Source organism: Aptenodytes patagonicus, chromosome 12 (genome assembly GCF_965638725.1).
Source record: "Aptenodytes patagonicus chromosome 12, bAptPat1.pri.cur, whole genome shotgun sequence".
Taxonomy (NCBI): domain Eukaryota; kingdom Metazoa; phylum Chordata; class Aves; order Sphenisciformes; family Spheniscidae; genus Aptenodytes; species Aptenodytes patagonicus.
Genome location: NC_134960.1, coordinates 20431755 through 20445917, shown reverse-complemented (window position 1 = coordinate 20445917; position 14163 = coordinate 20431755). Strand labels below are relative to the sequence as shown.

At 55.8% G+C, this 14163-nt stretch overlaps 1 protein-coding gene and 1 long non-coding RNA gene across 5 annotated transcripts in view; one reads left to right on the top strand and one right to left on the bottom strand.

The window, feature by feature from the left end:
- Positions 1-7971: 7971 nt before the first annotated feature.
- Positions 7972-12614, bottom strand: LOC143165913 (uncharacterized). Its single transcript, XR_012996336.1, has 2 exons — positions 12120-12614; positions 7972-12008 (listed from the first exon to the last, which is right to left on the bottom strand). It is a non-coding gene; the product is annotated as an uncharacterized LOC143165913 (long non-coding RNA).
- A 303-nt stretch (positions 12615-12917) lies between these two features.
- Positions 12918-14163, top strand: part of FBXW11 (F-box and WD repeat domain containing 11) — a 74867-nt gene continuing 73621 nt past the window's right edge. For 2 of the 4 annotated variants that reach the window (XM_076349625.1, XM_076349621.1), the window contains exon 1: positions 12918-12991. In XM_076349625.1, the coding sequence (XP_076205740.1) occupies positions 12947-12991 (45 nt within the window). In that variant the 5' untranslated portion in view covers positions 12918-12946. The remainder of the gene's footprint in view (positions 12992-14163) is intronic. The other 2 variants (XM_076349626.1, XM_076349623.1) reach the window with 1 other exon arrangement.

The following is a 14163-nucleotide window of genomic DNA, read 5'->3' as shown; positions in this document are numbered from 1 at the left end:
GTTTCTGCAGTGGCACAAAAAACCTCACTCTCTGGCAACAGGATCCTCACAGCCGAGTTTCTTTGTCTTGGTGTTCCCTGCTGTGTGCCTGGAGAGTCCCAGGCGGCTGCTTTGCTGCTTGCTTTCCCTGTGGTCTGACTTCAGGACTTGGTTTGAATGGGGAGACCTTTGGCTAGGCTTGGTTGTGGCTCCCGGTAGCCTCCAGTTACCCGAGAGCTGCTCTGCACGTCACCCAGGCTCCAACAGCTCCGTGGAGGTAAGACGGTACCGAGGGCATTAGCTCCTGGAAGGACACGTGCAGTGACCCTGGCCGTGCACGGGCTGTGCAGCTGCCAGAAAATCGCGGCCGGCTCCAGGACACCCTGAAGTGTCCCCAGGAGACCCACGGCTGGCTCCGGTGGTGGGTGTGGGCAGGACCGACCCTGCCCACGCTGCTGGGTGCCGCAGAGCTGAGCACCCTGGGCCAGCCCGCAGCAGAGGGCAGCCACAGCCAGCGTGCGCTGCCTGTCTGCCAGCTCCTGCCCTGCCCCGCTCCTGGGGCTGGCAGCTGCCAGAATTGGTGAGCTGGAGGATGCTGCTGGGTAGTAAAAGCCCCAGCGTCACAGTAGAGGGTGCAGCACGGTGGGGAGACGGTGTCGGGAGAAATCAGGGATGGCGATGACTTGCAGGATCACTGATCACTGACAGTGAGCCCGTTACACTCGGGATGCTGGGGTTCACTCCACCGTACCTGCCGTTGTCGGTGCCGAGGTACCCCCGCACCCCTCAGCCTGCCCTGAAGCGCTCGCCCTGTGCCCCTGCTCTGTGCCCATTCCCAAACCCACCCCAAGGCACAGGACCGAGGGAAGACGTCCCAGCCCATGAAGCCTCAAGCCCTGAACAGGGCTGATGGTTTCCATCTTGACGGTGGTTGCCATCATGCCGCATTGTTCACACAGGTGCTGACCCCTCTCCTGGCTGCTCCTCTGGGGTTATCTGCCCCTTTTTTGGGATTTGCCTGGGTTTGGAGTCGGGGGGCCGCTCTGAGCATCCAGGCGTGGGGCCCTGCACCGTGCTGGGAAGGAGCTGGGCCCCCGCAGCACCACGGGAGGCTTGCCCTGTCCCTGGGCACGGCGCTGTGCAGCCCCTGGGAAGCGGGCTGCGGGCACAGGAGCTTTACCCAGGCTCACAAAATCCCTCTGCTCCTCTCTAGCTGATTTCTTGGGAGCTGCTTTCAGCCCAGGTTGCTGTAATTCAGTAGAAAAGCTCCTGAATGCTCCTGTGTTGCTGCTCATGCTGCTCCTCGAAACCCCCCGGGAATGCTCGGGACACCTCGGACAGCCATGCTGAACTGCTCTCCAGTTAAACACACCGAAGGGTGTTTAACCATCTGATTTGGTAAAAGGAATTGCACTTGCCACATGTGTAACCTCGTGCCCGCGCCTCTTGCTTGAGCACTTCTCCCCGCGTGCAGCCACGTAAAAGCTCCGTCACGTCTCCTCTCCATCTTCGCTTCTCTAGACTAAACAAACCAGCTCCTTTGGTCCTTCCCCGGGGATCAGGTTGCGCCGCGAGTCTCTCCCCTGGCTGCACGCCTGCTCAAGCCTTTCTCGCTACGAGGGGCCGGGCGCAGGATCCGGCCAAGGCTGCGCAGGGCACAGCCTGCGTCTCGCACGCTTCTAGGCCGTGGATGGTTTTGGGATGGCTTTGGGATTGCACGGGAGGACACTGACTTGGTGGACTGATGTGCGGGAAGGACATGCAGAGTACAGACCTCGGGGTTTCCCCCAGCGGGGCGGTTCTGCATAGTCATGTCTAAACTTACCCAAAATAGCAGAGAAGTTTGTATTATTTGAGGACAGGAGGGGATGGAGGCAGGCAACTTGCCTGAAAGCTAAAAGTGTGCGAAAAAAATATTTTCCTAGTGAGGAAAATGGAAAATATAGAGGAAATAAGTGGCAGAAGAGAAGAGGGGAGGGATGGCCGCGCTCATCTGAGCGCTGCTGTAGCTGGATGCTGTCGTTCAGGAACACCGGGCGGCTTTGCCTGGTCGCAGACGTCCCCAGTGGTGGGGGGCACCGGCCGTGGTGTCCCCAGCCACACGATCGCGGGGTCCCCCCAGCCGCGCTCTCGCTGCTGGTGCCTGGCTGAGGTGGAGGTGCCTCCTTCGTGCATCCTCTTGCTTTTCTCCTGCTGATGTGGTGCCTCCCTCCGGGCACGGGGAGGGGACGCCGCAGTCCTTTTCGCTGGATATTTTGTGGGTATCTGCCTTTCAGCACAGCACATGGCTCCCGCGGCTCCCAGGTTGCTCCTCCAGGCTGAGACCTGGCTGGTGCTCAGAGAAACCAGAGCTGTTCAGACGCCTGGAAACATCCGTGGTTATGTTAGAAAAAAGCATTTTACTAAACAAATGTCATCCTACAAGTCACAAACTAAATGCTGCCTCCAGGGAGCGGGGAGCGATGCTCCCCGGTGCTGTTGGAGGTTTTGGTGCCTTCCCAGGACCGTTTGGCCCAAGACAGACCCAAACCCATGTACACCAGCACCATGCAGCCATCCCCCCCGAGCCAGACACGCTTCTGGATATCGGCACCTACCGTGAGCTTCCAAATGCTGCTCCCTAAATTTGGAGCCTCTACAGACCGGCTGCCCTGGGAGTCCATGCTCTGCAGCTCTCTCCACCGCCCTCATCACCCCTTTGCGCTGCAGGACGTCGGCATCCCTGTGGCTTTGGTTGGACAATGATGGATTGAAGGCACTTGGGTCGGGAAGCAAGATGGGAGAAGTTTACTTAGAGATCATCTCTGTTTAAAGAAAGGGTTTTCATATCTATTTAAATAGCTGTTTGCAAGGTTTGCTTAGTGCTTAGCTACACAGAGGTATTTTGGAGTTGTCCGTGGGAGCCCACCACGGGGGCAGGCGATGGGGACGGGCAGAGGGACCACTCACGCTCCTGGAGCCAGTTTTCATTAAGAAAAAACCTCCATTTCTACACTGCCTGCCAAGAACGCCTAAGGAAGCTCCCACTGACTCAGTGCCTGGGGAACGCGGCAGGTAACCAGCCGAAAGGACAACGTTCGTGCTTTGCGTACAAGATAAAGCACAGGGACTTTCCGTGTGAAACACGAGCGTCAGAGATGTAGCAAGCAGTTGCCGTAAGCTGAAGTCAGCCGCCTTTGCTCAAGCACCGCTTGGGAGCCAAGAACATATTTCTGGAGGGTGGGGAGGGAAGGGAGGATGCTTTAAACCCACGTCATGGGTGGCAGCGGGCCGTCAGGACTGCGCGCTGCTGGGACACTTCACGTACCTCTGTGCTGGGGTTTCTGCCATCGTTCCCCCTGTTCCGTCACACATCCGATGTGCCCTCTCTTCCTCACGGCTCTGCCCTTCGCCACACCGACTTCTAGACTCCACTTAACCTGCTTATTTTATTATGCCAGGATGGATTTTGGTTGCATTCGTGACTGAGGGAATCTTAAACACCTCCCCCTGTGTCCTCTGTGCATCCCGAGTGTGACCAAAGTCTGTGTAGTTTTCCCGAGCGCATTTAGGGATGGCAAAGACGTGCTCTGCAAGCCGGGGAGGATAGGGGACTGTCCTTCTGTAGACCCACCATTGCGTTTCTATCTTGAGACAAGTCTTGCTGTGCTTCAGCCCGGTTTGGTTTAATGCCTGGGTCACGCTCGTTTGCTGGAGCAGCTCCGGGAGGAGTGTCCCGGGGGTGTCAGGAGGGCGCCGAGGGGGAACGTGCTGCATGTGGCAATGGTGAGAGGATTATCGGGAGCTGCCCCCCGGCAGTGGCTCAGAGCCACTCCAGCGCATCGGGGGATGCTCCGCGTGAGAAGGGCAGATCCCACGGGGCTGCTCTGATGGCTCGTTAGTTTTCGTGTAACATCTCATTTATCTCAAGTATATCGGAGCTTATTCTTGGGGAACGCAGGGGCTGAGTTTGAAAGGCTGATACACGTGGGAGGTGAGTGGAGATGGTACCAGGGCAAGCTCCTCTGCTGTGAGCGTAGCTGAGGATAATTTAAGTTAAATGAAAATTATTGTCCTGCCCTTTTCCTTGCTGAGGTGGAGATCCTCTCGCCCCGTGGGCAGAGACCTCGGCGTGTGCCACTGATGCGCTGTGGTTCGAGAGGTGCCCCTGTGCCACATCACCCACCGTCTCATCCCCCGTGGTACAAGGGAAAACAAAGGGATACCAGGGAAATCAAAAAGCTGCCGTAAATACATAAAAGTACACCTGAAACTCAGGAAGAACTGCTATTCCTAAGGTTCCGTCTGCAAAAAGCTGGATTTCCTTTGGTTTCTGGCCAAAGAGGGGGTGGGGGGGCCTTCAGGGCTCTGCATTGCTGTAGCTCGGGGGGCTCCCGAGCAGGGTCCTGCAGCCCGGGCTGCATTGCGTGGGGCAGAAACGCGGTCTGCTGGGCGCCAGCTGGGATGGCAGGGTCCGGGGAGAACCCCAGGGCACTAATCCTTCCCAAAGTCCGCACAGTTGTAATACGTGGTAAAAAATAACCTGGAAAGAAATTCCAATTAAGACCAACAAAAGGGCTGGGGCTTTCCCTTTCACTTGCAAAACCAACGGGTGGTTTAATCCCTCGCTGCCCTGGTGCTGGGAATAAAGACCGTGTGTGTGAATTGCTTTTGTTCTCAGGTTCTTACTCACGGGGTAACTGAGCTACTCATAGTCCCTCGCTGTTTTGCTTAGGGAGGTGGATGCGCCTCAAGGGTGCTGCATTGTGAAGCACGTCTGTTCGTAGCTTTATTGTCATCTCCCAATCGATTATTGGCTTCATGAGGTTGTCTTAGAGTTGGCAGGACACCAGCTTCCCAAACGTCACCTCCTCCCGTGCAGGATGGAGAGCCAGCCCGGCCCGCTTCCACACTTAGGAGCTACTGTCCTGCTCTTACAGTCAAAAGCTTGTTCTAGGTATGCTGTCTGCTTCCAAGCAGTCCGTTGGCAACTCTTCTGTCTCGCCAATGGGTCTGTAAATTTAATTAAATACTGAGGACTGAGCTTTGCAGCTTATTCACCATATACGATCCAGGTCTCGAGGGCAACAACCGCACAATTGCACAAACCTAAACCGAAGCTGGGAGCGCAGCGAGCCACTACTTGCCTGCCTGATGGTCCGGCAGCCCCGCCGTTCCAGCAAGGAGAATTCGTTGCACCGGTGGGGAATATGGTCGAGTTTCGGCCGAGCCGAAACAAGCTGAGACCAAGAGAAGTCCTTAGGGTTTGTGGTTGGCTGATAGCGACGGCACCGCCGTGTTTAGTGCTCGACAGGGCTGTGTTGCAACCCGCCTCGGCACCGACACCCCCAGGCTGAGTGGCAGTAAAGGTTTGGTTCTGTTTCCAAATGGTGAAGTGACAGCAAAACGGAGGGTGATGTGCCAGGCGAGGGATGGAGAAACATTTTTGTCCCACCTGAAAATACAGGTGAGAGCCCTGGGAAGGCTGCAGAGCGAGGCTGGCTCTGAGGTTAAAGCGGGGATTTTGGTGCTGGTTTTTGTTCTCTCCATCCAGCACAAGATGAAAATACATTTTAATTTCTTAAGTGTCCAAAACACACTGAAGGCGTCAAGAGAAAATAAAGACATTGCTGGAATAACCTGGTAGCGTGTCTACACAGAGTATCTGCCAGTGAGTACAGAAACAAATCTATTGCAGATCTCCAAGGCAGAAAATAAATGATCAGAAGGGTGCATGGGTTTTGGTTTTCTTTTTTTATATTGGGGCACCAGAGCTTCGAAACAGCATTTCGATCACCCCAGGGTGTCTGTGAATGCTGCAGATAGGTCAGGAGAGAAGCTGGGCTGGGAGAAGCCAGAGTGGGGGCCGAGGATCGCCCAGGGGTGAGGGGTGTCTGCCTGCCAGGGGGTGTCCCCCCCCCCGAGGCCAGCGGGGTTTCTGGCAGGGAAGGATGCGTGCGGTGGGGCTGGGGGATGCTGAGCCGCCCGTTTCCCTGTGCCAGGCTCACGCAAGGGGCCGCGGGTGACTCCGGCCTGGGAGGTGCTGCGCAGGGCAGTGCAGTTCCCACCCCAGCACTGCAAGCAATTGTTTGAACAAAGAGAAATGGTGTCAAAAACCTCAATTAAAGGGGCGCGACGGTACGTGGTAGTCCTGGGACCGGGCAGCTCTGGGCAACCAGCCGGTTTCAAATATAGTTTATTAAAATTTGGGGTTGTTTTCTTAATAATCCAAAGCTGACACTCTAAACTATACCCAGTTTGCAAATACCCTTCCGAATTGTATGAGCTGACCTTTTTTTTTTTTTTTTTGGTAGTTTTCATGTGACAGGAAATTTTATTCCATATTCAAGAGCAGGTCCTGCCGTACGGGGGGGGGGGTGGTGTTATATTACTGGCTTCACCTGCCTGTGTATGAAAAGAGCAACTACGTGCTGTTTTCTTACACCTGAGAAATGGTTTCTGTGTTTTTTGGGAGACCTGAGGAGCGGTGCAAGTTGTCTGACCCGGATGAGCAGCGGTCTGTGAGCGGAAGAGAAGAGGGTCTGTGGAGGAGCGTGAAGGAAGGCGGTGATCCTGTGCGGCGGAGAGGGTCAAACGTTAAACCACGCTTTGGAATGGGATCTTCTGGCTCTCTAATCTTTAGACCACAAAATCATGTCCTGCTTTATCATGTAGGACGTGTCAACTGAAGCAGCGCAGCCCGGGTGCTGTGCGAAAGCAGCGCGCGTGTTGCTGGAGAAGGTGAGCTGCAGCCGTGAGTCACAAAATCCAGGCACGGCAGCTGGCAGCCCTCTCACTGCCCACACCCGCTTTTCCTCCTCCTTCCTCCGTTCCTTATCTCCAAATCTTTAGCAAACGAACAAAAAGCCACAGGAAAGAAAAACTGGGTTGCTGAATCCCATGCTTGGGAGCGTGGGTCCCGAGCGAGCTCTGTGCTCTCTGTGGGCGTCGGGTGCCCCGTCGCCCCAACGCAGCGGTGCCGCCTGTGCCAAGAGCCCCGTGCCACGTCCTCGTGAGCTGTGGCTGTGCGAGGAGCAGCCCCGGGACAGCCACGCGGGTTTTGCTGCTCCACGTGCCGTGTGGTCCTACGGCAGGCGGCACCTCCTCCTTCACCCGAGGATGTGGGGGCTTTGCATCGATATTTTTTTTTTTTCCTTATTTCCAACTAGTGGTGTTTTGAGCCCCCCTCGCTCCTAACCTCGTTATTTTAAGTGCTGTAGCAGAGCTGGATAAGGACCGGCTGCTTCTGTCTGGGTGGCGGCAGAGTTCGTGCCTCTGTTACTGGGCAGGGGTAAGAATCCTTCTCAATCTGCTCAGTTTTTTTCCAGACCTTTAAAAAAAAATCATCAAACCTGGTGTCACCCCGTTTTGGCTACAAAATATTTCTTTGAAGGAAGAATAAACGTTTTCATACTTCAAGTGCAGTCATCCCTGCCCTAAGAAGAATGTTTATTTATATCTTACCCCTACCAGCTGCACGTTCAATAATTATTCTTCCAGCAGGAGCATTTGAAATGTATCTGCCCCTGCTTTTCTTGTGCTGTAACTCGTTACTGGCCGTTGAGTAACCTCTGATCCCTATCCAAACAGCCAAATAAACGATCGTAAGATCCTAAGATGAGGGGTTTAGTGAGTAGACTGTGTTAGGCTGGGGATTTTGGGAAGGCATCCGAAGTTTGGGAAATGGGTACCCACGGAGCTGCCGGAGGATTTGCTCCATAGCAAATCCCAGAGATTGTGTCGTTTTGCCACTGCCTGTCTCTTATTTTTCTTCTTCTTTTTTCCACCCATCTGCAGCCTTGCTGGATCCGCGGTGCGACTGGGGGCAGCGTCCTCGCCTGTGGGTACGGAGGAGCCTGTCTGGGAGGCACCCGCAGCCGGTCGCTTTTATCCTCAGCCCGTGGGTGCTTAACACCAAGGGGGAGCCCTGAAATAAGGGACAAGCTGACAGGACGATTGCCATCCGACTGGGCTGTTTGAGGCCTAAAAAAATTGCAGAAAATGGAAACAGGCTTAGAAATAAATCACTTTATTACATAGAAAAGTTTTGGGGAGAAAAAAATCGAATCGTCTTCTAACTGGGAAATATTTCTATACTGTGTCAGTCCTAATATCCTCCCCCAGGCGCTTTGGGGTACTGGTCCACAGCAGTGTGAGCTGCAGGCAGACCTGCCCGTTTGGGAGGAGAGGCTGGAGGGGATTAGTGAGCAAATCCTTCCGTGGGACTGGGCAGGCTCGGGGCCCGGAGGCACGGCTACCTGACGGGCTCCCCCCCATGCCGCCCGCCCGGTCCCGATGCAGTTTGCCCTCTCCGTGTGTCTCTGCTGGAAAATATCTGTTGGAAGAGGAACTGGGTACATCACGTGATGAACGTATGGAAAACGTGGACTTAAAACGATCGCCGAGTTTCGGGAGAGGTCCCAGCTCAGGGGTGATGGTTTGGGTTGGGGCTGCGTCCCGGCGCATCCCCGGCTCATCGGGGCAGCCTCTCGCCCCCTTCGCATCCGGTGACTCGGATGCCCACAGCTTTTGGGGAAGTGCCGGTCTTGGGACCTGCGATACAAGCTTTCCAGGGTTTGGGGTTTTTTTAAACACACGATTACTTTTGCTTCAATATGGTGAGGATGACATCAACCCCAATTAATTCTTGCCCTGTTGCACAACGTGGAGCTATCTCCGGTTGGTTGGCGCCGGGGCTTTCCCTCTTCCACTTCCCCCTCATCCCCACAGGAAAACTGGCAGAGCGAGTCCTCTTAGGCTGAAACTGCCCCACCACCCTGGTGTGCTTCCACCTGAGTAAGGCCATCGTTAGAGCTTAATGACCAGCTTTGTCCCCGCTTTGCTGCTGTGCAGATGCGTGACGCAGATCTGTCGGCAAATGGCTACACACACACGCACACACGGAGGAGTTACTGATACAGCGCCGCGTCAACCCGAATTCAGAGCACGGGCCCAGAGACGTGCTCCTCAAACGACTGCAGTCGTGCGGTTCACGCAGGCATGGGAATACGGCACTCGGCTTCATCAGAATCCAATGCTTTTGTATCTCAGAATAAATTTATTAAAAACCTGATTTTTCATCCATCTTATTAGACCTTGCCTTGGACACGTTGCTCAGTCCTGACAAGCTCTTCTTACGAGTCACGAGTTGCTCAGAAACAATTTTACTTTAATTTACAGATACAAGGATCGATATCCCCTGCTCTTGCTTTTCTTGGTGTTCTGTACTAAAGCCAAAAATTCAATTTATTTTTTTTTTTTTATAATGCTTTCCTTAATTATTCTCAACATTCTTCTCTTTCTTTCATAGCATAGAAATTGTTTTTTCCACGCGATTAAAAGCAGATTACAGGAACTCAAGTTCCACCTGACAGCTCGTGCCACAAAGACCCACGCCTGCTTCTGTAACGTCCATCGTTGCCAGGCGTTAACCATTCAGACTGCCAGAATGAGACCACGGATTTACTCTTTCTTCAAATAAATGGAGGAATTTTTGCCTTTTTTTTCTTTTTTTATCATCTTTTACTTTTTTCCCTCTTTTCCTGCATCCTGGGCACTCCTTTCCATATTCAGAAAACTAGCCTGACTGTACAGCTGTACTTTGGAAAGCGCCATGTAAAATAGTATCGTGCTGGTCAGCAAATCTCTTCCCCGCATATATTTAGACTGAGACATGCTGATTTTTTACTTTGGTGTCACAAACAAGTATGTGCTGCCTTGTTTGATCTCCAGAGCGAACGTCTGATTAGAGGGAGAGCAAAAGCAAGCTGGATTTTGTCCCACCTTATTCTCGGTGACACCTTTGTGAGCTCGCCGAGGTCGGTGGCGTTACACAACATGAAGGACAGGGTATAATTTGACCTGCGAGTCCTTCGTTATAGGTCGTGATGTGAAGGTGGAAAGAATTCGGCTCAGCTGTCAGCCCGAGTGCCCAGGTTTGACAGAAAAAGCCCTCGGATGTTTTTTTCCACACAGAAATGGAGCGTGTCTGGGTAAGGGTCAGCGGGCGCTCGCACAGCCCAAGCCGACGTTAGCACCGGTGTGCGAGTTTGGCCTTTGTGTCCCAGTTAGAGGGGCTTTGGGGCAACGGCATGTTTGGCATTTGCTTTCTCCAGAGCAACGTAAACGTGGCAGCTTTCGGGACACTCAAAGTCTCACCCCCAGACTCTGAGCAGCAGCAGCAGTTGTTTGATGGGGAGGGAGACCTGCTGCTCTTGGTTTATGTTTTTAAATGCTATGAAAAGAGTTTAGACCTCATGATAAGCATTCTTTTAAGGATTTTTGAATGACTAAAATACATTTCTGCTGACATAAATGTGTTGTCAATAAGAAAGGACTTTGTGACATTACATTTGTTCATATTCCATTCCTTAACCATCTGGCAGAGGTTTAAACAGGTAACGGGAAAAAAATGCTTAGGATGAAGCTACCGCGTCCATTTTCATCGCAAGCACCGCGTCGCTAGTGCTGTGCTGTTACACCAGATTGCTGCTTATGACGTTTTTGCTTCCAATTGCCAATGCCTACAAACGCATTCGGTCCCTGCTGTGTCATCAGATCGCAACCTGCGTGCCCTTGGTCACCCAAAGCACCTGCGCCTTCAGCGTCGCCGATCCCGTAATCCCACCTGACGCTCACTCCAGCTGGCTCCCGGCAGCCGAAGCCTGCGGATGCTCGGTGCCTCTCCGCGCCGATGGTAGTGGAGGATGGCGGCAAGCCGCGGTCTGCCAGCAGGGTACAGACCCTAAAGGTTGAAAAAGCTGCTCGTTGTGAAGGGTTGCGATTAGCTGGATGGAAATGCCACCACCTTATCCAAGTGTTTCCACGTTTTCCCCACAAGTACGGCACATCTCCTTTTCAAGCTTTTGTATTCGGCCCTTTCTGTCTTCATCTAACCTAGACTGAAAGTTTCCTCTGGCAAGGACCACCTGTTTATTTTCCAAATGCTGTGCCCACTGTCAGTCAGCACGCGGTAAATAATCCCATTGCCGTATATCCCTGATGGGTCGGATCTTCATACGGTACGGGGCCGGCCCGCTGAGCAGCCGGAGTAGCAACGCAAGCAGAAAGAGGTACTCCGCTTAAAAGCACAGACGCTATTGCCTGACTGAGAGATGCCAGCAAGGTAAGTCCTCGGGCACATGACGGGACAGAATGGGACTTATTAAATGAAACTGTTTATTAAATAAAGTTTATTTAATATTTTACTGTTTATTAAATAAACAGTACAGCGTGCAGAATCAGCACGTGATTCTGCGTATCGTAACGCTTTCCCAAGTAGTTTGCAGAAGCCGGTATTTTTCGTGGGTTCTATTTTCATTTCTTAATGCTGTTCAAGGAAAAAAAGCACTAGGAAAAAAACCGACACCACTGAATAGTTTGGTAATTCTAAAAAACATCACGCTAACAAGTTCCTGTGTATTCACTGTTTTATGAGGAAAAAGGTAAAAATAACGTGCTGGTGGTGCTTTAGTTTGTTAAACAAACGAAGTCCCATTCTCCAAGCTCAGGTCCCTACAGACTGACTGAGAGCACTGTGAAGACTCAAGTCCCAGGCGGCGATGCCTCCTCCCCTGGTAGGCCGCGGGCCGTGCGGGAGCTCAGGTTTCTTATTTCCCAAGGTACCGTCACGTGCTTCAACTTCTCTTGGGGTTTTTAACTGTCATTTGGGACCCAGCTCTGCCGCCAAGAAGAAACTCGGTCAGAGGTGCTGTGAGAGTCTGCAGCAATTAGCTACAAGACCAACCAGGGTATCGCTCTTTGTGAAAAAGTTACTCTTGGTAAATCCTAATATAAATGCTCCTGAGACATCGGCAGAAGTCCGCCGGTGTGGCGCCTGCCTTATTCACTCATGCTGAGCTTGTTCTCCTTCCTCCCCAAGTGTTTCTCATTTCTCATCGAGAACGGAGCCCTCAGGTGCGGCAGGAAGACGGGGGCAAATTTCCTCTCTGGGCAAGCCAAAAGGATTTGAGAGACGCTTCCTGGCGCACGCTTCGTAGCCGACGCAGGGATTCTCCTAGGGGCTGGCTGCCGGAAGGTTTCGCCTTGGTCTAGGTGCAAAAGTAGGAAAAGGAAATAAAGCCAACTCCCGGTTCAGTACTGGGATACCGGCTGAGATAAAGTGAATTTACTGCCGACAGGATGGAGTCATCCATTTAAACCTGTTCATTTGCCAGGCAGGTCAGGACAGCGAAAGGCAGGAGGCGCGCGGGGCGAGAGGCAGCGGCGTGGCAGGCGAGGACGGGGCCTCACCGGCGTTTTCCCGCGCCGCCGACTGCCCGCTATCCCGCGCCGAACCCCGCGCGCTGTCCTCTCCCGCAAGCAGGCACCGTGACAAACGGCGCGGAACGGCCCTTAACGCCCCTTTCGTTCGATTCCGCAGCCCGCGGAAGGGACCCTCCTCCGCGGGAGCGTGGCGAGGGGACACGCCGCCGGTCTCGGCCCCTTCCGTTCCCCGGCGGGGCCGCTCTCTCCGCCTTAGGCCCTCCGCTCCTCCCGTCACCCTGCCTGGGGGCCGAGGCGCCGCTTCGCTCTGAAGGAGACGGGGCGGCTTTAGTGCCGGTGCCGCTCCGCGGGGGCCCCGAGTCACCCCCGGGCTCCGCCGCGGCCCCACGCCGCCACAGGGCCCCGGGCACGGCGGCCCCGGTGAGGCCTCCCGCCGCCTGGGACGGCGGCGGGGGACCCCCCGCAGCTCCCAGCACTCCCCGCGCTGGGCCGCGGGGCACGCCGGGAGCCGCCCGCCGCCAACGGCGGCGCCGGGCCGCGGGGGCCGCCGGGAGTTGTGGTCGCTCACCGGAGGCGCCGGAGCGGGTGGCGCCTCTCTTCTTCCGGGCGCCGTGACGTCGCGGAGGACGCAGCGTGCGTGCGTCGGCGCGTGCGCGCGCGCGCGGCGGGGGGGGGCGGGCGGGCGAGCGGCGGCGGCGGGGCCTGGCGGGCGCGGGGAGGCGGCGGGGGCGGGCGGGGCGCCGCGGCGGAGCTGCCCGCCGCTATGGAGCCCGACTCGGTGATCGAGGACAAGACCATCGAGCTGATGGTGAGTGGCCCCCGCCCCCCGCGCAGCCCCCTCCCCGCGCCGCTCCCCCTCCCTCCCCCCCCCCGTCCCCCGTCCCTCCGCCCGCCGGCAGGCCCCGCCGCCGCGCCCGGGCCTGCGGGGCTCCGGCGCCGCCGCCCCGCCGCGAAGGTGACTCCGGCGAGGCCGCCCTCGGCCCCGGCCCGGGCCCGCCCCGCCGGCGGCGCCCCCGGCCCGCGCCCCGCCTCGCTGCTCCCGCCGCTCCGCGGGGCGGGGGGGGGGGATCCGCTCCGCTCCCCTCCTCCGCCGCGGCCGGCCCTCCCGGCGCAGGCCGGGGCGCGACGAGCGCTTTAGTTTTGGTTAAAAAGAAATCAATAGGAGCGGTAACGCCTCGCCGGGAGGCAGAGCCGGTCTGGGAGGCGCGGAAAATCGCGCCCGGTGCGCGGGCGATGCGGGCACGCTGCGAAAACCGAAACCGAAATGCCCCGGAGCGCGCCGGCGGTGCGGGGCTCGGGCTCCCGCCGCCTCCCGAGCCGCAGCGTCTCGTTTCCGGCCGGGGCCTCCCCGCGCCCCCGGGCCGGCCCCCCCCCCCGCTGCCGCCGCAGCCCCCCCGGGGCCCGCCCCGGTGGCGCTTGCGAGAGGCCGGGGGGGGGGGGGGCGGGTTTGCTCTTCCAGCGTGGGGATTTGGGGCTCCCCTAGCAGCCGTGTCGCTCGGGTCGGTGCTGGGGGCGGCTCCCGGCTTCCCGGAGCAGCGCCGGTGCTGGAGCTCCGGTCCAGCGAACGCGGTATTATCTACCTAGACCTAATTGGTGTATTTGTTATACCCCCTAATTAACGCTTACGCCGCTAAATTCGGGTTAGCGGCGAGGCGGCCAGATGGAAGCAATGGAAAGAGAAGGGTTTGGGGTTTTTCTTAATGCGAGCAAATCTTAGACCTCTGTAGCCAAATATTAGGGGGCCCTAATTTTACTGCCTTTAGGGGTGAATAAAATTAAGTTAGGAGCTGAGAGAGAATAATAATCACTAAATATCTCCCGATTTATTTGTCACAAGCGTAATTTGCTTTCGCATGCAAAATTTCATGCGGTAGTGCAGAATTGAGTGGTAAAATGCAAAAATTTGCTTTTAAGGCACGCCGAAAGCGAGCTGGGTTCAGTGGAGACATTAGGTGGGTTTTTTAGCCAGTAGAGTTCTTG